Source organism: Ovis canadensis, chromosome 4 (genome assembly GCF_042477335.2).
Source record: "Ovis canadensis isolate MfBH-ARS-UI-01 breed Bighorn chromosome 4, ARS-UI_OviCan_v2, whole genome shotgun sequence".
NCBI lineage: Eukaryota > Metazoa > Chordata > Mammalia > Artiodactyla > Bovidae > Ovis > Ovis canadensis.
In genome coordinates, this window is record NC_091248.1 from 118,293,734 (window position 1) to 118,317,510 (window position 23,777).

The following is a 23,777-nucleotide window of genomic DNA, read 5'->3' on the forward strand; positions in this document are numbered from 1 at the left end:
ATCACTTCATGGGATGGGGAAACAGTGGAAACAAGGTCAGACTTCATCTTTTTGGGCTCCAAAATCACTGCAGATGGTGACTGCAGCCATGAAATTAAAAGACACTTACTCCTTAGAAGGAAAGTTATGACCAACCTAGATAGCATATTCAAAAGCAGAGACATTACTTTGCCAACAAAGGTCCGTCTAGTCAAGGCTATGGTTTTTCCAGTGGTCATGTGTGGATATGAGAGTTGGACTGTGAAGAAAGCTGAGCACCGAATAATTGATGCTTTTGAACTGTGGTGTTGCAGAAGACTCTTGAGAGTCCCTTGGACTGCAAGGAGATCCAACCAGTCCATTCTAAAGGAGATCAGTCCTGGGTGTTCTTTGGAAGGACTGATGCTAAAGCTGAAACTCCAGTACTTTGGCCACCTCATGTGAAGAGTTGACTCATTGGAAAAGACTCTGATGCTGGGAGGGATTGGGGGCAGGAGGAGAAGGGGACGACAGAGGATGAGATGGCTGGATGGCATCACCACCTTGATGCACATGAGTTTGGGTAAACTTCAGGAGTTGGTGATGGACAGGGAGACCTGGCATGCTGTGATTCATGGGGTCGCAAAGAGTCGGACACGACTGAGAGACTGAACTGAACTGAGGGATGCAATGCACAGTATGATTAACTATAGTTAATGATGCTATATAGCAGTATTTGCATGTTGCTAACAGAATGAATCCTAAAAAATTCTCATCTCAAGAAAAATAAAGGTATTAAAGAACATTTAAATGAGTCGCTATATTATGATGTCAGTTCTCCCCAAACTGGTAATAGACAATGCAATTTCAAGTTAAAAAAAAAAATCACAACAGTTTTTTTTGTGAAAACCAACAGGCAGATTTTAAAATTTCTCAAAAGGAGAAAAAGACCAAGAGGTAAGACAAACTGAAGGAAAACAAGGTGGGAAACTGCCTTACCAGATGCCTAAACTTACTGTAAAGCTCTTCTACATGAGACAGTGTGATACTGATAAGAGACCACAGATCAATGAAGCAGAAGGGGCCAGAAAAAGAAGGGGTGTGTATTTGCTAACTCAACACCTAACACAGACAGCATTGAAAACAGGTGCAAAAAAGATGGCCTACTTACAAAAGTAGTACTTGGCATCTAAGTCTGAAATTAATGTATAAAATATATTACATTTTGTCAAATCTGACTCAGTTTGGGTGGGTTTAAAAATCGACTGACTTCTGGAAATGAACAATGTAAGACAGCTGAACAACATGAATGTATTTAATGCCACTGAACCTTACACTTAAAAATGGTTAAGATGGTAGGTAAATTTTATGTCTGTTTCATCACAATTTTTTCTTTTGCTGAGTAGAGAGGTGAATTACAAATGTATTTTAAAAAAAATCACCTGAAATACTTCTATATATATATATATATATATACATACACACACACACATATATATCTCCCAAATATATTTTGGCTCACTTTTCTCAGTTTGGTTATTTTGGTGTTTTTTTCCCACATGGACTATTTTTGAAGTCTTTACTGAATTTGTTACAATATTGTTTCTGTTTTATGTTTTGGTTTTCTGGCCACAAGGCATGTGGGATCTTAGTTCCCTGACCAGATGGAACTTGTACTTCTTGCACTGGAAGGTGAAGTCCTAACATTTGGACTGCCAGGGAAGTCCCTGCCTCATTGCGATTTACTTTTTAAATATTTTTTTATGTTTTTAATCTTAACTTGTTATTTATTTTTTAATGCTTTACTTGTTTTAAAATCTTTCATGCTGGAGTGTGTTGGTTAACAATGTCGACTTAGTTTCAGGTGCACAGCAATGTGATTCAGTTATATATAAATATATATACACACACACATTTATCTATTGTTTGTCAAATTCTTTTCCCATTTAGGTTATTGCAGAATATTGAACAGAATTCCCTCTGCTCTACAGTAGTTCCTTGTTATCTATTTGAAATATAGCAGTGTGTACATGGCAATCCCAAACTAAAATTTTAATTTAATATATTTTTTAAAGTGGTCTTTGGAAATTCATCTGCATAAGAATGAAACTGAGCATATACTACATCACAGGCAAGGAGAGGTTAATGCAGTCTTTAAAATGTTAAGAATTTTTGAAGAAAATTCAGGACAATTCTTTGATGGTCTCAGGATAAGGAAGAATTTCTTATGACACAAAAAGTAGAAACCCTCCCAAAAAAATGAGAAGAAAAAAACAGTATAAAACCATAAAGAAGAGGATAGAAAAATACTTCCCTTCATTAACAGATACCAAAAGCTGACAGGAGGAGTTCATTTATTTTCAATATATACTTAATACCCAGATAGTTGAATTCCAAAACTAAGGAAAAGCACAACCTTTCCCCTCAACAAAACAGGCAAACTACAAACACAGACATTTCACAGCAAAGAAAGCACAAGTGGGCACTGAGGAGACACCTTTCCTCACAAGGACTCAAGGATATGCAAACAGAGACCTCACTTTACACTGAAGACTAGAAAAGCGCAGATATCAGACTGCACCAAATGTGAGAGAGCCACATCGTTACAGACCGCTAATGGGGGTAGGAAGCGGTAGTCACTGTGGAAAACAGCCTGGCACCCGCCAACAGAGCCGAGGAGGGACCAGCCTGGCTCCCAGCTGGCTCATCCCCAACACCTAACCCACAGAAGCACACGTGAACACATAAACACATGGGAACCGTCCAGAGCAGCTCCCTTCAGACCAGGTTCAAGGACAGGCAAGACTATCTGTGCTGACAGACACTGGAATAGCAGTGGTTTGCGGCGTGGACACTGACTGGAAGAGGGCTGGAAGAGAGGCTTCTGGGTGATGAAAATGGTCTACAGCTGGATCAGGGCACTGGCTGCACAAGTTATGCCTTCCTCAAAATTCACTGACCCATATGCTTAGTAGCTGTGCATATCACCAAGTATCCATTTTAACTTAAAAAGCCTCAGAAAAGGAGAGGAAGAGAAGGGGGAGACTTAGATAAGGGCTGGCTACATGAGCCACTTAATCTTCCAAAAGGGGGATAATTTGTTTCACATACTTTACCAGCATCAGGTTGCACATAACTGTACCCTAAGCACAAATTTATTTTACCCACTCAAAAAACAGGCTCAAATTCTCTTGGCAACATATGTTCCAAGGAATCCAAGATACAGTAAGCATTTGAAAATAAAGTTACTCAACACTTCCCCTTTAACTCTAAGTGAAAATTCTAGAACATACGTAGAAAAGTAAAAAAGACTGAATGATAAACAGCAGTTCAGCTGCATGACTTTACAGGCAAAGGCTAAAATTTCACAAATGACTACTTCTTGCTTTTCTGGACTAATCAATGAGGATATATTTACATGATCGATCCCAGCATCAAATAATTCAGAACTTACTTGGTACCCCTCCCTCACTCCTCTCCCCATAGCTCCTCCCTGAAAAAAGAGGAAGATGAGGGAACAGAGGCATCAACCACCAGCATGACCATCAGCCCTCAATTTGCAGCCCAGAGCCTCCGCTTGTAGACCAGGTAGCCTGCTTCATGTATGTGTCTGTGTCTGAAGCCCATCAAAACTCAACCCCACTGTGTCTAAACTTCTTATACTGCACACAAAAGCCCATGCACAAACAGATACAGATGATGTATTTCATACCCGTCTCTTGCAGGATTGCTATATGCCTCTTCAATAAGCTCCATTTTGTGCAAATCCTTCCACTTGCCTCCATCTAAGACTTGCCATCGATATGGCAAGTGGAAATGAACTTTACTGCACTTATCTGAAATAAAAATATAAAGAAGTAAGCACATTGGCAGCACACAGCATGGCCTAGCCCTGTGGTTCCCAATGGGTATGGTGCTGCCTGCTGACCTGGCAACATTTTAGCAATCTGTGAGGGAGCCTTTTTTAATGAAGTCATACCTGAGCATTTAGATACTGAATTTTATTATACACACTTTCATGTCTCCCTTTTTAACAGGACATTAAACACATCACACTTATATTTTAAAGCTGTGTGTTGGTAGGTTACATTATGTATGAATTACATTTCACGAGAGTAAAGCAGCTGATCACGAGATGGTCAAAGCTACCATCCCTGCAGGGGGCAGTCTGTCCATGCATTATTGCCATGTATGTGACATCTGGATGGAGAGCGATCACATCAGAAATGGAGGCAGGTTCACCTCTACTAGAACCACCCCAACCCAAACAGGTCCTACCACAGGTGGGTCAGCAGCACGGTTCCAATCTGCCTTGGTCTTCATGGCTACCAACATGCTTGCCCCTTCTCAACATACCCAACTCCTGGAATGTATTATACACATGGCCTGAGTCTGTGGTTACCAGCCAACTGCTCCCACTGCCTTCCCTGTGTTCCTCAGGTCTGTCCCTCCTAGTACGTCCTGCCTGCTGTGCCTTGGCCAATGCCAGCAGCTCACCTGGAACGCTGCTCACACCCCCCTATACCTGCAGAGGTTCTAGTACATCCTGATGGAGGAATGTTGTGAGAGGAAAGGGAGAAAAGAAGTGCAATGGGAATCTCCACACTCTTTATACCTGCAGGATCTATATACTATTAAGTAGAAAGATACACAGCTGTGGAATGCCTCTATTTGGGTGAAAAAATAGAAGACAGGATTAGATATCTTCTCACTAAATACACATGTGGGAAGGGGAAGACTAGGTGGCTGGGCACAAAGGTATGAGGAAAGATTTGTTTTGAATTTTGAAATGAAAATATAGTCCACAAAAATCAAACATCTGTATCATTTGAAAAAAGGTACAAAATAGTGTGCATAGTGACCTTGTACAAAGAGAGACTAGATATACATTTCTGCTTGAATAAAATCTTTACGGAAGGATATTCAAGAACTAGTAATAAGGGCTGTTTCTGGGAATCTTGGTGCTGGGAAAAAGGGGTGTGAGGAAGACATTTCTTACTGTCTTTTGTACATTCTTAATTCATCTTTCAAAGTAATAACAATGAAGTCTGGCTAATTTGACACCTGTCAAAGATGTGAATAAAGAATATTGAACACTAATAATGAGATCAAACAATCCCATAAAAAATGGGCAAAACAGTCACAAAAGACCATACACTGTATGATTCCATTTATATGAAATATCCAGGCAAACCCATAGAGACATAATGTAAAGACGTAGTTACCAGGAGCCTGGGGGTGTGGAGAAGGGCTCCCCACCCATTAGTGACTGCTAATGGGTTTCTTTGTGGGTGATGAAAATGTTCTAATATTGACTGTGATGATGGTTGCACAAATCTATGTTAAAAACCATTAAATAAATTGTATACTATGTGAAATATACTTAATATCTTAACAAAGGTGTTATTTGCCTGCAAAATAGGCAAAAGATTTAAACAGATACTTCACAGAAGATACGCAAACAGCCAAAAGGCACATGAAAATAAATGTTAAACATCATTACCTATCAGGGAAATACAAATGAAAGTCACAATGGATATCACTACTCATTTCCTAGGATGGCTAAAATTTACAGGACTGACAATACCAAGTGCTGACAATGATGCAGAGCAACCAAAACTCTACTACACAGCTGGTGGGAAAGCAAAATGGATCCACTTTGGAAGACAGTTTGGCAGTAACTTGTAAGGTTAAATACATGTTTACCATATGATCAGACATTCCACTTTGAGGACTTTACCCAGGAGATGAAGACATATATCCACATGAAAACTTGTACATGAAAACTGACAGAGGTTTTATTCATAAAAGCCCCAAACTGGAAATAACCCATATGTTCATCAATGTACATATGTATAAACAAATTGTAGTTAATCAATGCAACAGAATACATGATTACATTTATTTAAAATTCTGGAAAAGGCAAATCTAGTCCCCATCAACAAAAAGCAGATCAGGGACTGCCTTGGGTCAGGAAACTGGGTGGTAAGGATCAACTGTATGGGGGCATAAGAGCAATTTTTGGAATGAGAGAACTGTTTCATATCCAGATTGTAGTGATAGTGAAATGGGCAAACATATTCACCAAAACTCAAAGGGTGCATTTTATTTTGTATTAATTATATCTAATAATGCTGATTTTTAAAAAACATATATATACATACACACGTGTGTGTGTGTGTGTGTGTGTGTCTGGTGTGTGTGTATCTCACACACTGCCTGACCTAGTATTTCATTTCCAGGAATCTATCCATGGTAAAATACATGTATACTCAGATGTTCAAGGAAAAATCATTCTAATCAAATACTAACAGAGAAAAAATCACCAAGACACACCATTAGGTAAAAGAAGGTTAAATAATGCATATCACATATTCCCACTTGTTGAAAAATATGTAAAACAAATATGACCACAGTTCCATGATTGGAAGGCTGAAGGAAGACTTCAGGCCTTACTCTGTACCATTTCACTCATTTACAAAGTGAAAGTATTCATGAATTGCTTGGGTAGTTTTTTAAAGACTGAAAACAAAACAGGAAGTTTGGGTGTTTGTGTTTTTTTAAGAAGAGTCACCAAATTTGAGAAGGAATCATTCTTTAGTCAAAGCCAGGACATCAGCAAGAACAAAGATTTAGTAAAAATACAGTCTCTCTCACACACACACACACACAAAACATTTGCTATATCTTATAAGAAAGAGAGTATTGAGAGAAACTCCAAACTTAAATTCTCATCCCCCAAGAGTGCACACAGGGGTCTCCTCCTGAGAAGAGGGTGTTCCTAGGTTCTGAGGCATCTCTGAGACTACAACCTCCTTCTAGAAGAAAACTAGACTGGGCATCCGAGAGTTTCTGTGGGTTTGTGACCTCACACTAAGCTAACCAAGGGGCAACACCTGACATTCGTTTGCTGCATGAAACAGTCCCCCAAACTCATCTACAGTTTGATTTTTAGAAACTCAAGTATTCAATAATTCTTACCACTCTCAACCCCCCCCACAAAATCACTGAAGTGCCACCAGCTTGCAATTAAGAATGCCCGAACCTCTCTGGATAGGGGAGAGGACCTTGAGGGGTGACGTCAGAGCAGAGCTCTGGGAACTGGAAGCAGCTGTCCCTCCTGCAACTGGACGAAGGGGTTTCCCCCGACTCACCTTGAAAGCTACAGCTCTTCCAGATATGGAACAAGCAGATCTGATCACTCTCCTCTTGGGTGGCAGTGTTTAGGGACACAGAACCTGTGTCTCTTCTTTCTACAAAGAAAGACCACAAAGATGTGTCACCAGTGCTTCTGATAGGGGACTGGAGTAGTTCAAGGTACAAAGGAGAGAGAACAGAATTCATTCATTCCTCTGCATGAGGCAAAAGTGGGCAAGGCAACCTCACAAAATCTTATAATGTTCTAGATGAAAGCACCCTCAGACACACAGGTGGACCCTCTCCGCCTTCTAGGGAGGAATTCGGGAGCCCAAGGCCATATGACTGCTGCCAAATCCAGGACATCATCGTCGGGGTGAGCTTTTTCTCAGCTCTGGCTGTGCACTCAATTCACTAGGAGACCTGGTTATAAACACAAGTGCTCAGCTCTCCCTCAGACTGACTCAATCAGAAGCTTTCAACAGTGGAACCTGGGACACTAATAGGGAGGGGTGGGGAACCACTAACCAACACATTTTCCTTCTGTATCTACAGCTGTGATTACCCCACAGAACAAGTGAAGGCTGTATTTTATGAACTAGATTTGATTCCAAAAGCAAAAGAACTGTGAGAACTGGGTTCCAATACCAAGAAAAAATAATTAATGGAAAGCCTACAATTCAAAATGAAACTTAATTTAGGTTAATTATAAGAATTTCCCAGATGGCATAATGGTAAAGAATCCACCTGCCATTGCAAGGAGACACAAGAGACGCCAGTTTGACCCCTGGGTTGGGAAATATCCTGGAGTAGGAAATGGCACCCCACTCCAGTACTCTTGCTTGAAAAATCCCATGGACAGAGGAGCCTGATAGGCTGCAGTTCATGGGGTCTCGAAGAGTCGGACATGACTGAGAGACTTCACTTTCACTTTTCACTTTCATGCAGTGGAGAAGGAAATGGCAACCCACTCCAGTGTTCTTGCCTGGAGAATCCCAGGGACGGGAGAGCCTGGTGGGCTGCCATCAATGGGGTCACACAGAGTTGGGTACGACTAAAGTGACTTAGCAGCAGCAGACATCCACAGGCTGGACCTTAAAGCTCACACCTGTGGCACTTTAGAGGTTGCCTCCCTCTCCCTCCAGGGGCAGGTATCCTTCCCTTCCTTTTTAACAAGGCCATAATCCAACTGATACTCTTTAACAATCTATTAAAGAAAAATCGTTTGCTTCTAGGCTTCCTACTATTCGAAGAAACTAACCTAAAGGAATTGAAGAAAATGTAAAGGAAACATACAGTGAGGACACCTTTCAAATATAAATCTCAGATAAGTTTAGAGTGCTAAGTTAGTTTGCTGGTCATCCTGGCATTAATAATTTAGGAAGTGGTCTATTAAAAATCCTAGGTTATCAGTATAGCTAACAAGTTGGGGGAGCTGTGTCTCAGAGACACCAAGGTAGAACCAAGGCCCAGGACACTGCCAGGACATGGCAAGGACTCAAATTTGTTGAATGAGAAAATGGACTATCAGGATGGCCAGCCAGCAGCAGATAGTGTGAAATTCACAGGACACCAAGGCATAGTTGCCTCCCTGGTACTGAATCATGGTATTCATTTCCCACAGTGTAACAGGTACTCAAGAAATGCTTACTGGGACTTCCCTGGTGGTCCAGTGGTTAAGAATCCACCTTGCAATGCAGGGGACAGGAGTTTGATCTCTGGTCAGGGAACTAATAGCTGACGTGCGGCAGAGCAACTAAGCCCATGCAAGGCAATTAGAGTCTGTGCTCTGTGACCAAAGATCCCGTGTGATGCAATGAAGATCCCACATGCCACAACTAAGACCCGACACAGTCTAGTCACAAGCTTTATATAAAAAGAGAAATGCTTACTAAAGAAACAATCTCTGCTCAAAATTCCCCCATATGCCTGTCGCTAAGCATGACATTCCTCAAAAAATAAAAATAAAAAGTATCCTGGCAGGTTCACCATTCAACAAATCAGTGACAACTGTGGCCCAGCAGGTACCACTTGGAGATGAGCACTGAACTAAGTAAATTTGCAATGATGAAAAAAAATTCCATTCATGTCAAAAGAGAGCCAAAATTAAAATATGCTTCATTCAAAAAAATAGATAAAATGTGACTCATGCGCTTATCCAAAAAAAAAAATCTCAACAGAACATAATGCAAAGGATGGCCCCAGAACTGTAGAGCATGGCATTCTTAACTGCAGGGTCCTTCACAGGAAAACAAGCTCTCCAGGGCAGAAGAGGGAAGACTAGATAGGGAGAAGCAGTATCACTCATCTCCATGCAGATCTCAGGCCCAGAGGGAATTCACCCACAGTCCACAACAACCCAAATTTGTTTAAAATGTGTTTGTTCACAGCTCTGATTTCAACTCGTCTTCACAGCCCCTACTGCCTGGAAAGGGGTGGCCAACTCCCTTTTTCTCAGAGCAGCACAGACTTGCCCAAAGTTACACATTCCATTTGGCAGCCAGCTGGAATCCAGGAGCCCCAGCCCAGAGCCTTACCGGAAGTCCCCTGTGACTGCGAGGGTAGAGGTGGCACCCGGATGGAGGCAGAGCTCTTACTCTTGATGTCATGAGCATTTCTGTAAATGGAAGGCAGCTTGCTCACCAGCTCCGGCCTCATACCCAACTTCTCCAGTTTTTCCAGGTTCTCAGAATTAGAGAAATCATGGGATCTCTTACAGCCAGTGCCAAACTTGCATTCACCCTGTGAAAAATACTGGCAGACATGGAGCTTGATACAGTGCTTTTTAAAGGAACAAGAGCCATACGGTCCATCTCCTTTGTTGTAATGAAGGCAGATCTGTTAACGAAGAAGGAAAAAAGACAGGAGCTTAGAAAGGCCTCACATGACACTACCTCCTTACTGAGCAGTCTCTGGTTAACTGATGTTCCTCCAGAGACCTAGCCAAGGCTGTGACCCTCTCGTGACATGGGTCACAAGCTCTGAGAACACCCCTCACTCTAGATGGACAACTGCCCTTGGTAAATGGGAACCAAGAGGACAGCAGACTGCCCAGAGCAAGCCTCTCTGGTTGGAAAAAAAAAAAACAACTTCCAGCTGATCAGAGCTGCTCCCTTCATGAAACAACATTTTAATGTAACTCACACAGGAGCATCCTAACAATCCCTGCATTCTACTGACTGACCCCAATTCACTGATTCACCAACTCCCTCTAACCCAGGACCTAGCTTCTCCCAACTCTTTTTTTCTCCAATTTAAGGTCAGAGAGGCTCTGAGGGTTTCAAGAAGGCCAAATACAGCCCTTTCAAAATAAGACTCAGTGAAGTTAACAGGCTTGCTCTGAGTCACAGTTATCTAGTACACCTGGCACTGGTGGTGTCTGCTGAACTGGGTTGTTGGTAAGGTGGGGCTTGAACTTCAATCAGCTGTTCCTTCTCCTCTACATTCCTAGAGCTGGGAACCAAGCCAGAGACCATCATGGGCCCACCCACTCAACTCATAGGCATCATATCAAACAGAGCGCTGCAGAACCCAGACCTAGATCATCAGGGACCACCTTCTGGGGATGGAAGCCCCGGGGAGAAGATCAGCAACAGCTGGGCCCTAACTTTGATCCAGTCACTTACAAGCTGCCCGACCTCAAGCAGGCCACTCACCAGCTCTGAGATTCTGTTTCTTAATCCCCTAAATGGGACTAATGCCATCTACAAAGCTGGGCTATTGTGAGAATTAAATGAAAAATATATAAAGTGACTAGAACCAGTGGGTGCTCAGCTCATGGCAGCAACCCCTCAATGGTCACCTGATGATGAGGGGACTAGCCTGAGAGCAGCAGTCCTGCAGGAAAGCAGTACTGGATCCGAGCTTCTAGCCCGTGTGACAGCACTGTGTCCTGAACCACCTCACACAGCCCAGGAGACAGACTGCACATTCCAGATGATTCACGTCTGCTGATTCACTTCTCACACCACTAACAAGGTGATTGCTCCAAAAAGTTAATGCCTACCCTCCCAACACAACCTCGCTCCAACTCCCTCCTGTGACACAGGAGGCTATGCAGATGAACCTCCACCCACCTAGTTCTCTCTCTCCCTCCCACCCTAAATCCAGGTCATGCTGACGTACACACTGTGTCCTGACCAGGCAGGCTCTCTGCCTCCCTCTTCCCAGACCTTCATCCTCCACTCATCCTCCAGCACTCAAAGCAACCACCATCTGCTCCAGGACTCCTTCCCTGGTACCCAAACTGTGCCCCTGAGACCAGAGCACCAACTCCAACTAAAGCACTGACAATCCCACTAAAGCATTGACAACCAACAGCACCTTGCTATCAACCGCCAACTTGTCCCACCCAGTAGCTGTGCCCTGCCTGGAAGAGCAGAAGGGGCTTCTCATCTCCTTAATGCCAGTGCCTAACCTGTAGTGGATACGCAATAAGGATTAACTGAATTAAATTGATACTAATTTTCAAAAGGCAAAGAAAATCAATTAATACATATTATGTACCAGTCATTTGCTCTATAGCATCTTTCTCAAATAAGTGATTCAATTGAATAATAATTCATTAAAATATAAATATTTTGTTATTAAATATCATTAACATATATCCATCTCATCTCTGTCGCCTCATCCAAGGAGGGCCAGAACAGCCCACAGAACCCATGCTGGCCAGAGAATGACCGCTCAGATCTGCTGCAGAGCGCAGCCAACACTTCGCCTGGCTGCCATCCTGCGTACACAGAGTCCCCGCCCTCAGAGGCAGGCCATTCTGGAGAGACACAGATGTTGCCAACAGGGACTTCAGCTCAGAACTTTGTGCTGGCTGGGCAGAAGCTTATGGGGAACTGCAGCGCAGTCAGGATCCTTTCTGACCCAATCTCCTTTCCTTCCCCTCTCCTGCCACAGATTTCAGGGCACCATCACCACATGGAGGCTCCCCCACCTTCCTCTCCAAAATAAATCTCTCCCACTTTCAATTACATCTTGGTGTCCACTTCTCTTAAGACTTGAAGTCGTCCATGACCACTGCAGTGAGCTTCAAAACAAGTGGTTTCTGTCTGAAGTGCAGTATGAGAATTCACAATGACCCAAGTTAGAAAACTACCCCACAGACCTCCAGAGCCCCGTGGTACCTGCATTTTTCTAAGTCCTGCTAGACAAGAAGGGGCTGGCTGGAATCCCAACCCCCACTAAGCTCTGTGTAATAACTGGCTGTAATCATTGGCCAAACAAGCTCCCCCAACTGCTGGGGTCCAGCCTCAGCAGAGTCCAGGGATACCCTCAAGATGAACGGCATTGGCAAACGAATGAATGACACGGGGAGACCAAGCTTCAGTGAGCGAGGCCCGTAACTTTATTTTCAAAAGGGGCTTTTATACCCTGACTTGTACATAGAGGAAAATGAAAGATGCAAGGTCATGCAGAGTCAGCTCAAATACTCCAGCGGTTTTGCCCTTATTGAAACCAGGATTTTTTTCTGCATACCTTTCCTATAAACAAGGGTCCTATGTTGTGTACATTATCTTCTGGCCTTGGAGGCCTGTTGACATTTTTATTGATAAAGGTTGACATTTTTTTGATAAAGGTTGATCAACCAGAAAACTTGTTTTCCCTTGAAGTGTTTTTTCTTTATACCTCTAATCTGTGTCAGCCTCAGAAAGTACTAAACAAAGTTACATTCTCATGGAGCAAAGGTGCAGTGGGTTACAACAAAAAAAAGAACTTATTAGCTCAAAGGTCTGATGTGGTTAATACCAAGGCTACTACCTGTTTTTCTTACATTCCAACTATATTAACTAATGCACTCCCAGGCACACAATGGATAAGGGATATGGGAACCTGGCAGCAAGCATTGGCTCAACAATGAAACCCTTCACCAGTATTATTTTAATAAAACTTTTTTACCCCTCAAAGCGCTCTATATTTTTAGAATGCTTAGGGTTCCCGTGTCATGGTTGGGATGTTGTGAACAAGCATATGCGTAGGTACAAGAGTCTGTATAAACCTGCCAAGCAAGCTAGAATGCTAACAGTGGGGTTTGAATTGAAATGCTCCTTTCATGTCCAGGAGACTTATCAACTAGAGCCCTAAGTTGATTTTCTCCAGAGAAAGGTGGTCGGGGATAGCCCCCTGTTAATGTCAGAAGAGTTGGTGAAAGCATAATATAGTAAACAGTAGACAGACAGATTTTGGTTTGGGATAGATGCTAGAGCAGGTCCAGGGAGTCCCTCGAGTCCTGATCCGCCTTGCTTGTCAGGTCTCCTCCACATGACCTTGTCATGGGTGGGATCTCCCGTGCTGGCTGCCGGCACCCAACCTCACAGAAGCCCTGCAAAGGAGGTACCAGCCCAACTGACATAGAAGGAAAGAAGGCTTCAAGAAGTGGCAAGGTTGGTGCAAGGTCACAGATCTAAAAATCAGCAGAGGCGGGAATCCAGTCCAGGGCTCCCAACAGGCAGACCTCAGTGATCACTTTGGGCCCCTGGAGTTTCTTCTGCTATAGTGTTTCCCTGTCTTCCAACTTCCTGGCCTCTTCCTCATCACTTACCCTCGGGCCCACCCCTCCTGGCACTCACCTCTGGCAAGAGCAAGGGGTCGTTCTGAAACAGGAGCATGCAGAGCTCACCGAAGTTGAGGTGGTCCAAGCCATGTGTTTTCAGCACGCTTATGTTGTGATTGGACATCAAGTTGTGGCCATTCCTACAGTCCTTCCTGCAAACAAACAGGGCTAGGGTCACAGCTGAAATGTCTCCCCACCAAACTCTTATGCTGAAGTCTTAACCCCCAGTACTTCAGAAGTGACTGTATTTGGAGTCTTTCAAAAAAGTGATCAAGTTAAAAATGAAGTCACAGTGGGGGTGGGAGTTGGGGGGGAGCAGGGGCTAATCCAATCTGACTGGTGTCTTTATTTAAAAAAAGGCAGGGGGATCAGGACACAGAGAGAAGACAATGTGAAGATACAAGGAGAAGATGGCATCTACAAGCCAAGGAGAGATGCCTCAGAATATGCTGACAGCGTGACCTCTGACTTCCAGACTCCAGAACTGTGAAAAAATAAGTTTCTTAAGCTACCCAGTCTGTGGAACCTTATTACAGCAGACTGAGCGAACTGAAACGACTGGCAAAATCAATCTTTAAGATAATTTTTCAGGAATAGTTCCTGACATTGTTTAAAAACATCAGAGAAAACCTGCATGTCCATTAAAAATCATAGTGCTCATCTGTAAAAGAAGAGATGGTACCTTGTGAGTTTTAGGCCCAGGGAAGCACCTCTCAGCAGGTATTTAGTGAGACTTACAGGGCCATTTCCCGAACAGTCAGTGTGCCAGTCACTGAGCACTTACTGGCATTTAACATTGGCTGAATAAATGAGTGTGGATGGCTTATGATTACAGGTGTGTATACACACACATACACAAACACACCATTGAGGCCCAGCCCTTTTTTCTGCTCCCTTCTTCCAGTCTTTCGATCAACCATTGCCTCTTGAAAACTCACTGCGAGCCAGGAACTGGCATTATGCCCCAAAGAGCCAAAGATAAGCCTTCAAATGATCACCTGGGTCAACAGAACCCAGCAGAGTCAGGTAAATCACACCTGCTTGACTCAGACACTGCCATACCTATGATAAGCATCTCAAAAGAAAATTGAATCACTGACTAAACCCGTACTTCCCCTGGGCTCCCCCAACGCAGTAAAGAGCAACTTCCCTCTTGCACTGCACAGGCCAAAAACCATGGAGTCATCCAACCCCGCTCCTCTCTAGTGGATACACAGACATTGAGAAGACTCTAAAATGTGGGAAGCACAAGGTCAGCTGTGCTCAGAATCCATCAACAGAGTGGCACCTGATCCTGACAGGAGTGGGGAAGCAATCAGGGAGGGTGCCTGAATGGTGTAAAGTCTAAGCCTGATACTAAGGGCTGAGGAATCAGGCACGGAGAGCAGAAAAGACCATTCTAGGCAGAAAAGTGAAAGTGTTGGTCGCTCAGTAGTGTCTGACTCTTTGTGATCCCATGGACTGCAGCCTGCCAGGCTTCTCTGTCTATGGAATTCCCTAGGCAAGAATACTGGAGTGGGTAGCCATTCCTTTTTCCAGGGTATCTTCCTGACCCAGGGATCGAACCCAGGTCTCCTGCACTGCAGGCGGATTCTTTAAGATCTGAGGCACCAGGGAAGCCCCATTCTGGGCAGAGGGGCTTCATAATTACAATGATCATGATGATGATGATGGCTACTAAAAGGGCATTTATCACAAACCAGGGTTTGCTTAAAAGTTTTGTGAGTTAACTCACAGTGTCCTCAACAAGCCTATAAGGTGGGTAATACAATCCCATTTTGGAGATAAGAGAACTGAGGCTCAGATAAAAACTAATTTGCCCAAGATCACTCAACTGGCAAGGGGCAGAGCCAAGGCAGAGACACGGCAGGCTTGTCTTGGGGCTGGGTTCTTGACCACTTGCTCACTGTCCCCTAAGCAAAGGATGGAATAAGGGACCTGGGACCCTCTCCAGAGGTCACCAACAAAGGCAACAGTGATGATCTATGTCTGCAACAGCTGATCCTGCAGTTGAGGAGGACAGAGAGCTTCACAGCAAAAGCACAGAACATGCAGCTGACCACACCCTCTCTCTCTTATGTGATCCGGAAACAGTCAAAGAAGGAAGGTTCAAGAAACTGTCCTGTGTAAACCACAAAGAAGACGGAAAAAAAAAAAAAAACAAAACAAAACACCACAGAACTCAAGATCATCCAGGCCTATAAATACTAGACTTCCAAGACAAAATCTGACCCCAATTTTGGGAATTAGCCTATCTAAAGATAGCAGGTCTGTTATCTTTATTTTACCAACTACAGACATCAGCAAGACCCACTAGTGATCTGTCATTAGATCCCTCCATCTACCATCTACTGTATCTACCTTCCTCTCTGCATGCTGCTCCTCCTTCCACCCTGAGATGCTGCCTCTCCACCAGCCCCTGAAGGCTCAATTGCCCTGGCGCTCCACCCTCAGCTTCCACCTCAGATCAGACCCACCCTTGCTGCTGCAGCCATAGTAAATGCTGCCCCAAAACTCCCAAAACCTGCATCTCAGTGTCCTGGCAATCCTCCCAAGTTTCAGACCTGGAGAGCTACCCTCTGGGCACTCTTCAAAACAAAACCCTCTCCCACTCTCTGTCAACAGTAAGAAAGATGTCATCTCCGAGTGAACGATAATAAAGAAAAATGAGTCATCAATTATCGAATCCTGTCACCCTCCTCTTACCAGCTCTCCCAAATTTCTCATACATACATCCATTCCTCATAAGGCCTTATCTGGGTCTTGAAATATCTGCATCTAAGGATTTCTGGGCAGCTGCTTCTCAGGGACATTTACCAGCTCCTCTGCATCCAGGCAGAGACATCCTGCGGTGCTTGGGTCATGGACAGAAAAATAGCTACCATTCCAGAACTGGCCCATAAAAATCTCCCACTAGCCCTCTACTATCCATCTTCTCTACCTGCTCCTTGGAACCTGATACCCAGACAGCCTTTAAGAGTCATGGGTTGAAGAGGACAGAGTCTAGATCTGCCAGCCTGGGTCCCTAAATGACTATATGGATCAAGGTCCATACTTCACGCTGTTAAATCTCACAATTAGACCTGATGTGAGCATGAAGTAAGGTCTATCCTGTTGAGGAAGAAAAAAGAAAAATAACTAAAATTCTTCCAGATGACTGGACTAGCTTCCAAATGGAATCATCGTAAGTAAGTAAAGTCACTCAGTCCTGTCCGATTCTTTGTGACCCCGTGGACTGCAGCCCACCAGGCTCCTCAGTCCATGGGATTCTCCAGGCAAGAATACTGGAGTGGGTTGCCATTTCCTTCTCCAGGGGAATCTTCCCAACCCAGGGATCAAACCTGGGTCTCCCGCATTGGAGGCAGACGCTTTAACCTCTGAGCCACCACTATGAGCATGCATACCACTATCTAAGCTATCTTCCTACAATGCACACCTGATGGCTGCGCTCTTCTGCTTCTTGACGGGCTCCCATTACCTTCAGGGTGAGGTCCCAATTCTTTAGCATTTACCTCTTGAATCTACTCCACAAATCTCACTGAGCGCCTGCCAGGTACAGAGCACAGAGCTGAGGGCCGGGAGAGGCCAGCCAGGACGAAGACGGAGGGGTCTCTGTTCTCCTGAGTTTACGTTCTACTGAAAACAGTGGGGAGGCCATGATAGGCGCTATGAGAAGTAAACAGAACGTGATGGAGAAGAAAGAAAGGGGCTCAAAGGAAAGAGATGCCTGAGTCGAGCTGAAGGATACACCAAGCAAACTAGGAAAGGCGGTCCAGGAGAGCAGAGGTCACCCGATGAGCAAAGGCTGGAGTTATACCCGGGCCGGAAGGGCACCCTGAGGAGCCCAGGATGGAGGGCCGGCGAGGACCCGTTCAGTTCCCTCAGGGGCACTGGGGGCCAGGGTTAGAAGCTTGCATTGTATTCCAAATGCAACGGAAGCCGCTGGCGTCTAGTCAGCAGGTGAAGAGCTTTCAAAAGATCCCTTCCGTGGCGGGGCAGAGAGCGCTGAGCGGCCCTCAGAGCGGGCTGTGGCCCCGGGGGCCGCGGGCCCACCCCTACCCCGGTTCGGCCACTCCCAGGCTGTCCCTCCCCGTGCTGGGCCCTCGGTCCCTCTCCGAGGCCACCGCTCGACGCGGAGGCCCACGCCCAGTCCCACGTATTCAGAAAGCGCTCAATAAACGTTCGCTGAAGGGAAAGGAGGGGGAGGGGCGCAGGCCAAGGTACAGCCCCCTCATAATCTCTCCCCAAAAATGACGAAGGGCGGGGAGCGAAGAAGACGCCCTCCCCGCGGTCGGGCTCCCGGCGCGGCGCCTTACCCGTCCCTGAGGAACTTGCACTTGCCGTAGAACAAGAACTTGCAGAGGTGCAGCTGCGCGCACAGCCCCGCGCAGCCCGGCTTCGGGCCCAGATGGGCGCCGCAGAGCCGCAGCGGCGACACGGCCAGCACCACGCGCTCGACGGCCGCCGCGCCCGCCCCGGCCGCCCGCTGCGCCACCACGAAGCGCCCGCGCTCCCGCAGCAGCCGGTCCAGCACTTCGCCGACGACGCTCGGCCGCACGCGGCGCCGTAGCTCCTCCAGCTCCAAGGCGCCCCCGGCCGCGCACAGCACCTGGGTCACCTCACGGAGGAGGGCGGCCGGCGCCATTGTCGTCGGGCCCGCGACTGGAGGGGCGCAGGCGGCTCCCGCGGGGAGGAGACTGCGGCTGAAAACGAAACTGAAAGCTCCCCCCGACCGGGGGAGAACAGAACCCAGTGGCTTCGCCACGCCTCCGGCTCTCAGCTGAGCGGAGCTCGGCGCCTTCCGGCACCGGGCCCCTCAGCTGTGCGCGCCCGCCCCGTCGGAAGCCCGCAGGAGCTTCTTCAGCGTCCGGGGGACTCGGCGACGAGTCCCCTCAGAGTGCTGACAGGAAGAAAGTCAACCCAGCCTAGGGGTCGCGCTTGGCGTTCTGGTAGCGCCTTCGCCGGGACGAGGCTGGGTGGGGCCGCCCCAGAGCGCGCGCCGCCCGCTTTTGACCCGGGCGTCGGGAAATAGCGCGGCAGGCGGACCGCGCACCTTTGCGCCGGGCGCTGGGCGGAGCGGCCTGGGACGCGCACTTGCGAACCGCCAGGCGGCGTCGCGCGAGTCAAACGCTAGACGCTGAGGGAAACCGCGAAGACGCCCTGGGGCCCCCTCAGGTGGAAGCAATCACCCAGAGTCGCGAAGGCGGCCTCAGTGTTACTTTCTGTTCGGCGCAGGCTGTGAATCCCTTGTTTTAAACGCGAAAATCCCTTCTTTTCAAAGGAAAAGCCATTTCTCCCCGCGCTTGCTGAATGGACTATATTAAAGGCCATGGGGGCACAGAAACACCTCACGGACATGGCTGACTGACATGTGACGTGTTAGAGCCCTTTGGGAAAATAATCCCGAAACAGTTACTAATGTTTAATGTGCGTGATCTTTGACCCATTTTTCTGAGAATCTTCTAGAAGTAAAAGGAACGGTAGATAAGGTACGTACAGAAGCATTTGTGTGGAGGAAGTAGGGAGATGGGAGCAACGCGGTTGATCGTTATCCAGACTGGGACACAGCTCTAACCAGCGAGCGTTAAATCTGTACCTATTGACCTGGAAAGACATCTATGATGTGTTGTGGAGTGAAAAAAGAAAGCTGTATAAAAATGTCTAAATCGGTAGCAAGAAGCGAATCCCGTGTGTGTGTGTGTGTGTGTGAGAGAGAGAGAGAGAGAGAGAATGTGAATGTGGTGGAATATTTTTGAACGGGCGGAGAAAGGTGAGGCAGGACCAGGGCTGTGGGCACTGATATTGTAGGAAGTATGCAGTAGGAGGTGTTAGCAAAGTGGGAAAGAAAGTTGAGGGGCGGAAAGATTGTGCGGGAAAAAAATACTTACCATAGTCTATTAACTTAAAATGAACATAAAATTCTAGTTTTAATATTACTACCAAAGTGCTATTAAGTGCTGTTAAGCTACCAAAGATCCATTAAGTGTATGGATGAAGAGTAGATAGTAACAGGGACAGATGAAAATGAATCAGTTAGGGGATGGAGTGAGGAGCAGTTTTTCTCCTGGATTTTAAGTGCTTAAAAAATTGTCATTGTGTATTTTTTAATAAAACTGTATTTTACGTTCAGTTTTATTTATTTTTGGCCATGCTATGGGGCTTGCAGGTTCTCAGTTCCCTGAACAGGGATTGAACCTGGGTCCCCGTGGTGAAAGTGCTGAGTCCTAACCACTGAATCACCAGGGAATTTACTAAACTTTTAAATTTTAATTGTGGTTTTAGTACAGTTTGACAATAAAATAACATTTTTTTAAAAAAAGGTGATTTTGCTATCTGAAAGCTTGGTTTACCTCTTGGTGAGTGTTGAGCCAAAAGACACAACCAAGTCAAAGATCCATCAGGAGAAAGGATTTATTACCTGCAGCAAGTAAGAACACTGGTGATCTTTCCCAAGGCAGTGTCTCCCCAAACAGCAGAATTGGGGAAGGTTTAAGCTAAGGGTATATGCATATTCATGAAAGGACTTGAGTAGAAGTCAGCATAGAATTGGGGTAGACTGACAGAGCCCAAGATTTAATTGATTGCAGTCATGAGGTTCAGAAGAGGTCAACAACATCAGGCCTTAGTTTCCAGTTGATCTGCTGGTTGAGCACCTGTTGTTGCTTAGTCGCTAAATTGTGTCTGACTCTTCAACCCCATGGACTCTAGCCTACCAGGCTCTTTTATCCATGGGATTTCTCAGGTAAGAATACCAAGGTGGGTTGCCATTTCCTTCTCCAGGTTGAGCACCTGAGGGGTGGTTAACTTCCGCAGAACAGCTCAAGAAAGTGCTTCAGACTCATCTTTACCATTGAAACAGAACTGGGAGTCTTTACAACTGCTTTGTTATCTTTGCTGTTGTTAATTCTCTTGCCTGTTAACAGTTTGTCCTTTTGTTCCCTTAAGATCATTATTACTGAGACCTGTTCAAGGGCAAGCATTGTGGCCAGAACTAGATGTCAAAATAGCTTAGGCCTAAAATGGCTTCAGCCAAAATGGCTTCTCTTCTGTCAAGGAAGCCATGCTTGGTTTTCTTTCCCCAGGGATCCCCTACCTTATCTGCTTACAGGATAACAGTGGAGGCAGAGGTTGTAATATGTACAAATCTAGGAATGCTAAAGATTGCCATCAGTCATTAGAGGCTTGGAAGATGCAAGGAAGGATTCTTTGGAGCCTTCAAAGGAAACACAGCCCTGCCAATGTCTTGATTTCAGATTTCTAGCCTCCAGATCTGTGGGAGAATAGATTTCTGTTGTGTTAAGCCCAGTACTTTGTTATTGCAGCCCAGGAAACTAATTTAGGCTTCTGTTTTCCCAGTAGGACATGGAGAAGGATTATCAGCTGCAAGTGGGGCTAGAGTAGGGGCCAGGGAGGGAGAAGATACGACCCAGGGATCATATCAATGGCTAGATTAGTTGCTTCCAATTTTCAGGGAAGTTGGGTTCAGCTTGGATTTGGGTTTTGCCCTTTGAATTCAACCTTGAATGGAGATCAGAGCAAGTTTTGGAGGGCTTTTGCAAAGGATAAATTGTATTAATAGATCATGAAAACCAGTCTGGGTTGAAAGGAGAGGGAAGGTGAAGGGAGTGTAAGAGATAATAATTGGACATCCAAGTTAGAATGACCCGGGGGGGGGGGGGGGGGGAATTGCAGGGATGAAGACTTGGGGAATACATGACAGAGTAGATAAATAAGTAAATAAAGACAATAGACAATAGTGAAGTCATAGAAAGTAAAAAGAGTTGGGAGGATAGAAGATGGTGAGCAGAAAGTGGTGACTTGAAACTTGGTAGAATTTGTCTATCTATGAGGGAATTAAATCTTTATATAGGGATTGAACTTGTTTTGAAATGTCCTGCTGCTGTTTATGGGAAGTTGAAGTCACCTCATTTGTTCTAGGAACAATCACTGTGTAACCCCTCTGTAGTGTGTATTATAGGGAACATGCGAGTCTCATTGTCTGAGCAACCCTATAACAAGACCTTGTTACTTTGTGGCTTGACCACACTGCCCTCCCAATACCCTGGGTTACACAGAGCTGGTCTCTGGGGAGGAGGAGAGGACAGCAATTCCTTCCTTGATCATCACCCTGCCCCAGAATTAAAGCAGAAGGAGCAGCACCCATGAAGGACCCTGCCTCAAAACTCTGGAAATCTTGCTCTGTGGAATCCAGTAACACCTTCAGGAAGCACCTTTTCCTTTTGATAGAAAAAAGTCGTCTCATAATCTAATCTGTTTAGTTTTACACAGTAACCATTAGAATAATCTGTATTTCAAATCAAGTCACATAAAGTTTGCAAAGCATTACCATAAAATTTTCAGTTTTAGGTTCTAAGGGAGGGGGAGATTGGGGGAGGGAATGATGAAAATGAGGACTATTCATATGTGTTCACCTGTTTATTCAATGTATTTTTAGTATGCTAAACTCTGGGGATGCAAAGAACTAACTCATTTGAAAAGACCCTGATGCTGGGAAAGATTGAAGGCGGGAGGAGAAGGGGACAGAGGATAAGATGGTTGGATGGCATCACCTATTCAATGGACATGAGTTTGAGTACACTCCAGGAGTTGGTGATAGACAGGGAGGCCTGGCATGATGCAGTCCATGGGGCCGCAAATAGTCAGAGACGACCGAGTGACTGGACTGAACTGAACTTAAACTCTGGGGAGGTGCTGATGATAGAAAACACATGTAGTCCCAGCCCTAAACTCAGGCTGCTAGTTCAGACAAAACAAGGGACTCTGCAGTGAGAAATGGAGCACAGACATGGCTGAGAACAGGGGTGGAGGGAGTGTTTTCCCTCTGGTGACTGGCTCTGTGTCCCATTCAGCATCCTGACCCAGCCCATCCCTGCTAGGCTGCACCTGCTGCTAGATTGCACCCCGGGGAGCAGAAGTGATAGAGCCAAAGAAAAGGGACAAAGTAAGTGATTAAATAGTTATTCCCACTGGGGGATTGTAAGTAGAAAAAATATGGGAAACCCCTGTAAGTTAATGGTTACTCAAGAAAGCAGGGTTGCTTAGCAACAAAATGCTAAGAAGCTTGTTAGCAACAATGCAGCAGAAGCATGAGACATGCCCAGAAACAATAAAACAATGGTGGCATGAGACCTACATACTGCCCGGTGAGCTCAGTAAGTTAATGATCCCTAGGATATGCTTTCTACATACTTAAAAAACAATTTGTGGACCTAGCTTGGCCTTGTAGAGACAAGAAAACTCCCCTGCTCAACCTGGAGATGATGATGGAAGCATAAAGTCTACTCAAGAAAAACAGTTATTCTCCCCCTCCCCACTTTTCCTCTGACTATAAATCTGTAGCCCAATAAGTTCTTGTGGCCTAACATTTCTTGCCCACCCGTTTGTAAGCTTCACAAGCGTCCTATTCTGATGAATCACTTCTTATCACTGCCTCTGGTTGAATTCTTTTCTGCACTAACACTAAGGACTGTGGTATAGCAGAGCTCTTCAGAGCCCCTGAAACGACACCTAATGGTTTCAAAAGGGCTGATTTCTGATGGGTGTGAATAGATACATGGTATAATTAGCATCTTGGGGCAGCTAATCTATAATGCGTGATTTGTCATTTTTAATTACAAAATTGAAGTGTTATTTGAATTAGAAAAAAAAAACCCAAATGTGTGCAGATTCCCAGCTTCAGTGACCCCTCTGTGTTATTCCCATTCCCCAGAGGTCATCCACCACCCATGGGAGTTATTCCAGAACCTGAAATGTATCTCAGGTTCCATAGGTAGGACAGCTTCTAGAATAAATGCTTAAGGGAAAGTCAAAGTACCATCTTAATATTACTGTGAACCTTTTGTTCCAAGTTATATCTGCCACATGTATTACTTTCTGTTTTTAAGCTTCATTTTTTCCTCTTTGTCCAACTCTGGCATAGAAGGAATATGAATCTACAAAACTTCAGAACTGTCTTTTTAATAAAGCATACAGCGTTATCTCTGGGCCCAACAGTAGCAAGAGTCCAGCAAGGAAGGAGAGTATGAGGGACTTAAAAGTGAATGATGATATGTGGGTGGTGATTGGGGTGGGAGTGGGAGGGGAGCCAGGCTCTGGAAATCAG

At 45.2% G+C, this 23,777-nt stretch overlaps 1 protein-coding gene across 1 annotated transcript in view; it reads right to left on the reverse strand.

Annotated features, from left to right (window-relative positions):
* The window catches only part of PARP12 (poly(ADP-ribose) polymerase family member 12), a 45,215-nt gene extending 26,488 nt beyond the window's left edge, over positions 1-18,727 (reverse strand). Inside the window, exons 1-5 of the mRNA XM_069588549.1 lie at positions 17,971-18,727; positions 13,671-13,806; positions 9,633-9,933; positions 7,113-7,211; positions 3,671-3,794 (exon numbers count right to left, since the gene is read on the reverse strand). Of these exons, the coding sequence (XP_069444650.1) occupies positions 3,671-3,794; positions 7,113-7,211; positions 9,633-9,933; positions 13,671-13,806; positions 17,971-18,299 (989 nt within the window). The 5' untranslated portion in view covers positions 18,300-18,727. The remainder of the gene's footprint in view (positions 1-3,670; positions 3,795-7,112; positions 7,212-9,632; positions 9,934-13,670; positions 13,807-17,970) is intronic.
* Positions 18,728-23,777: the final 5,050 nt, after the last annotated feature.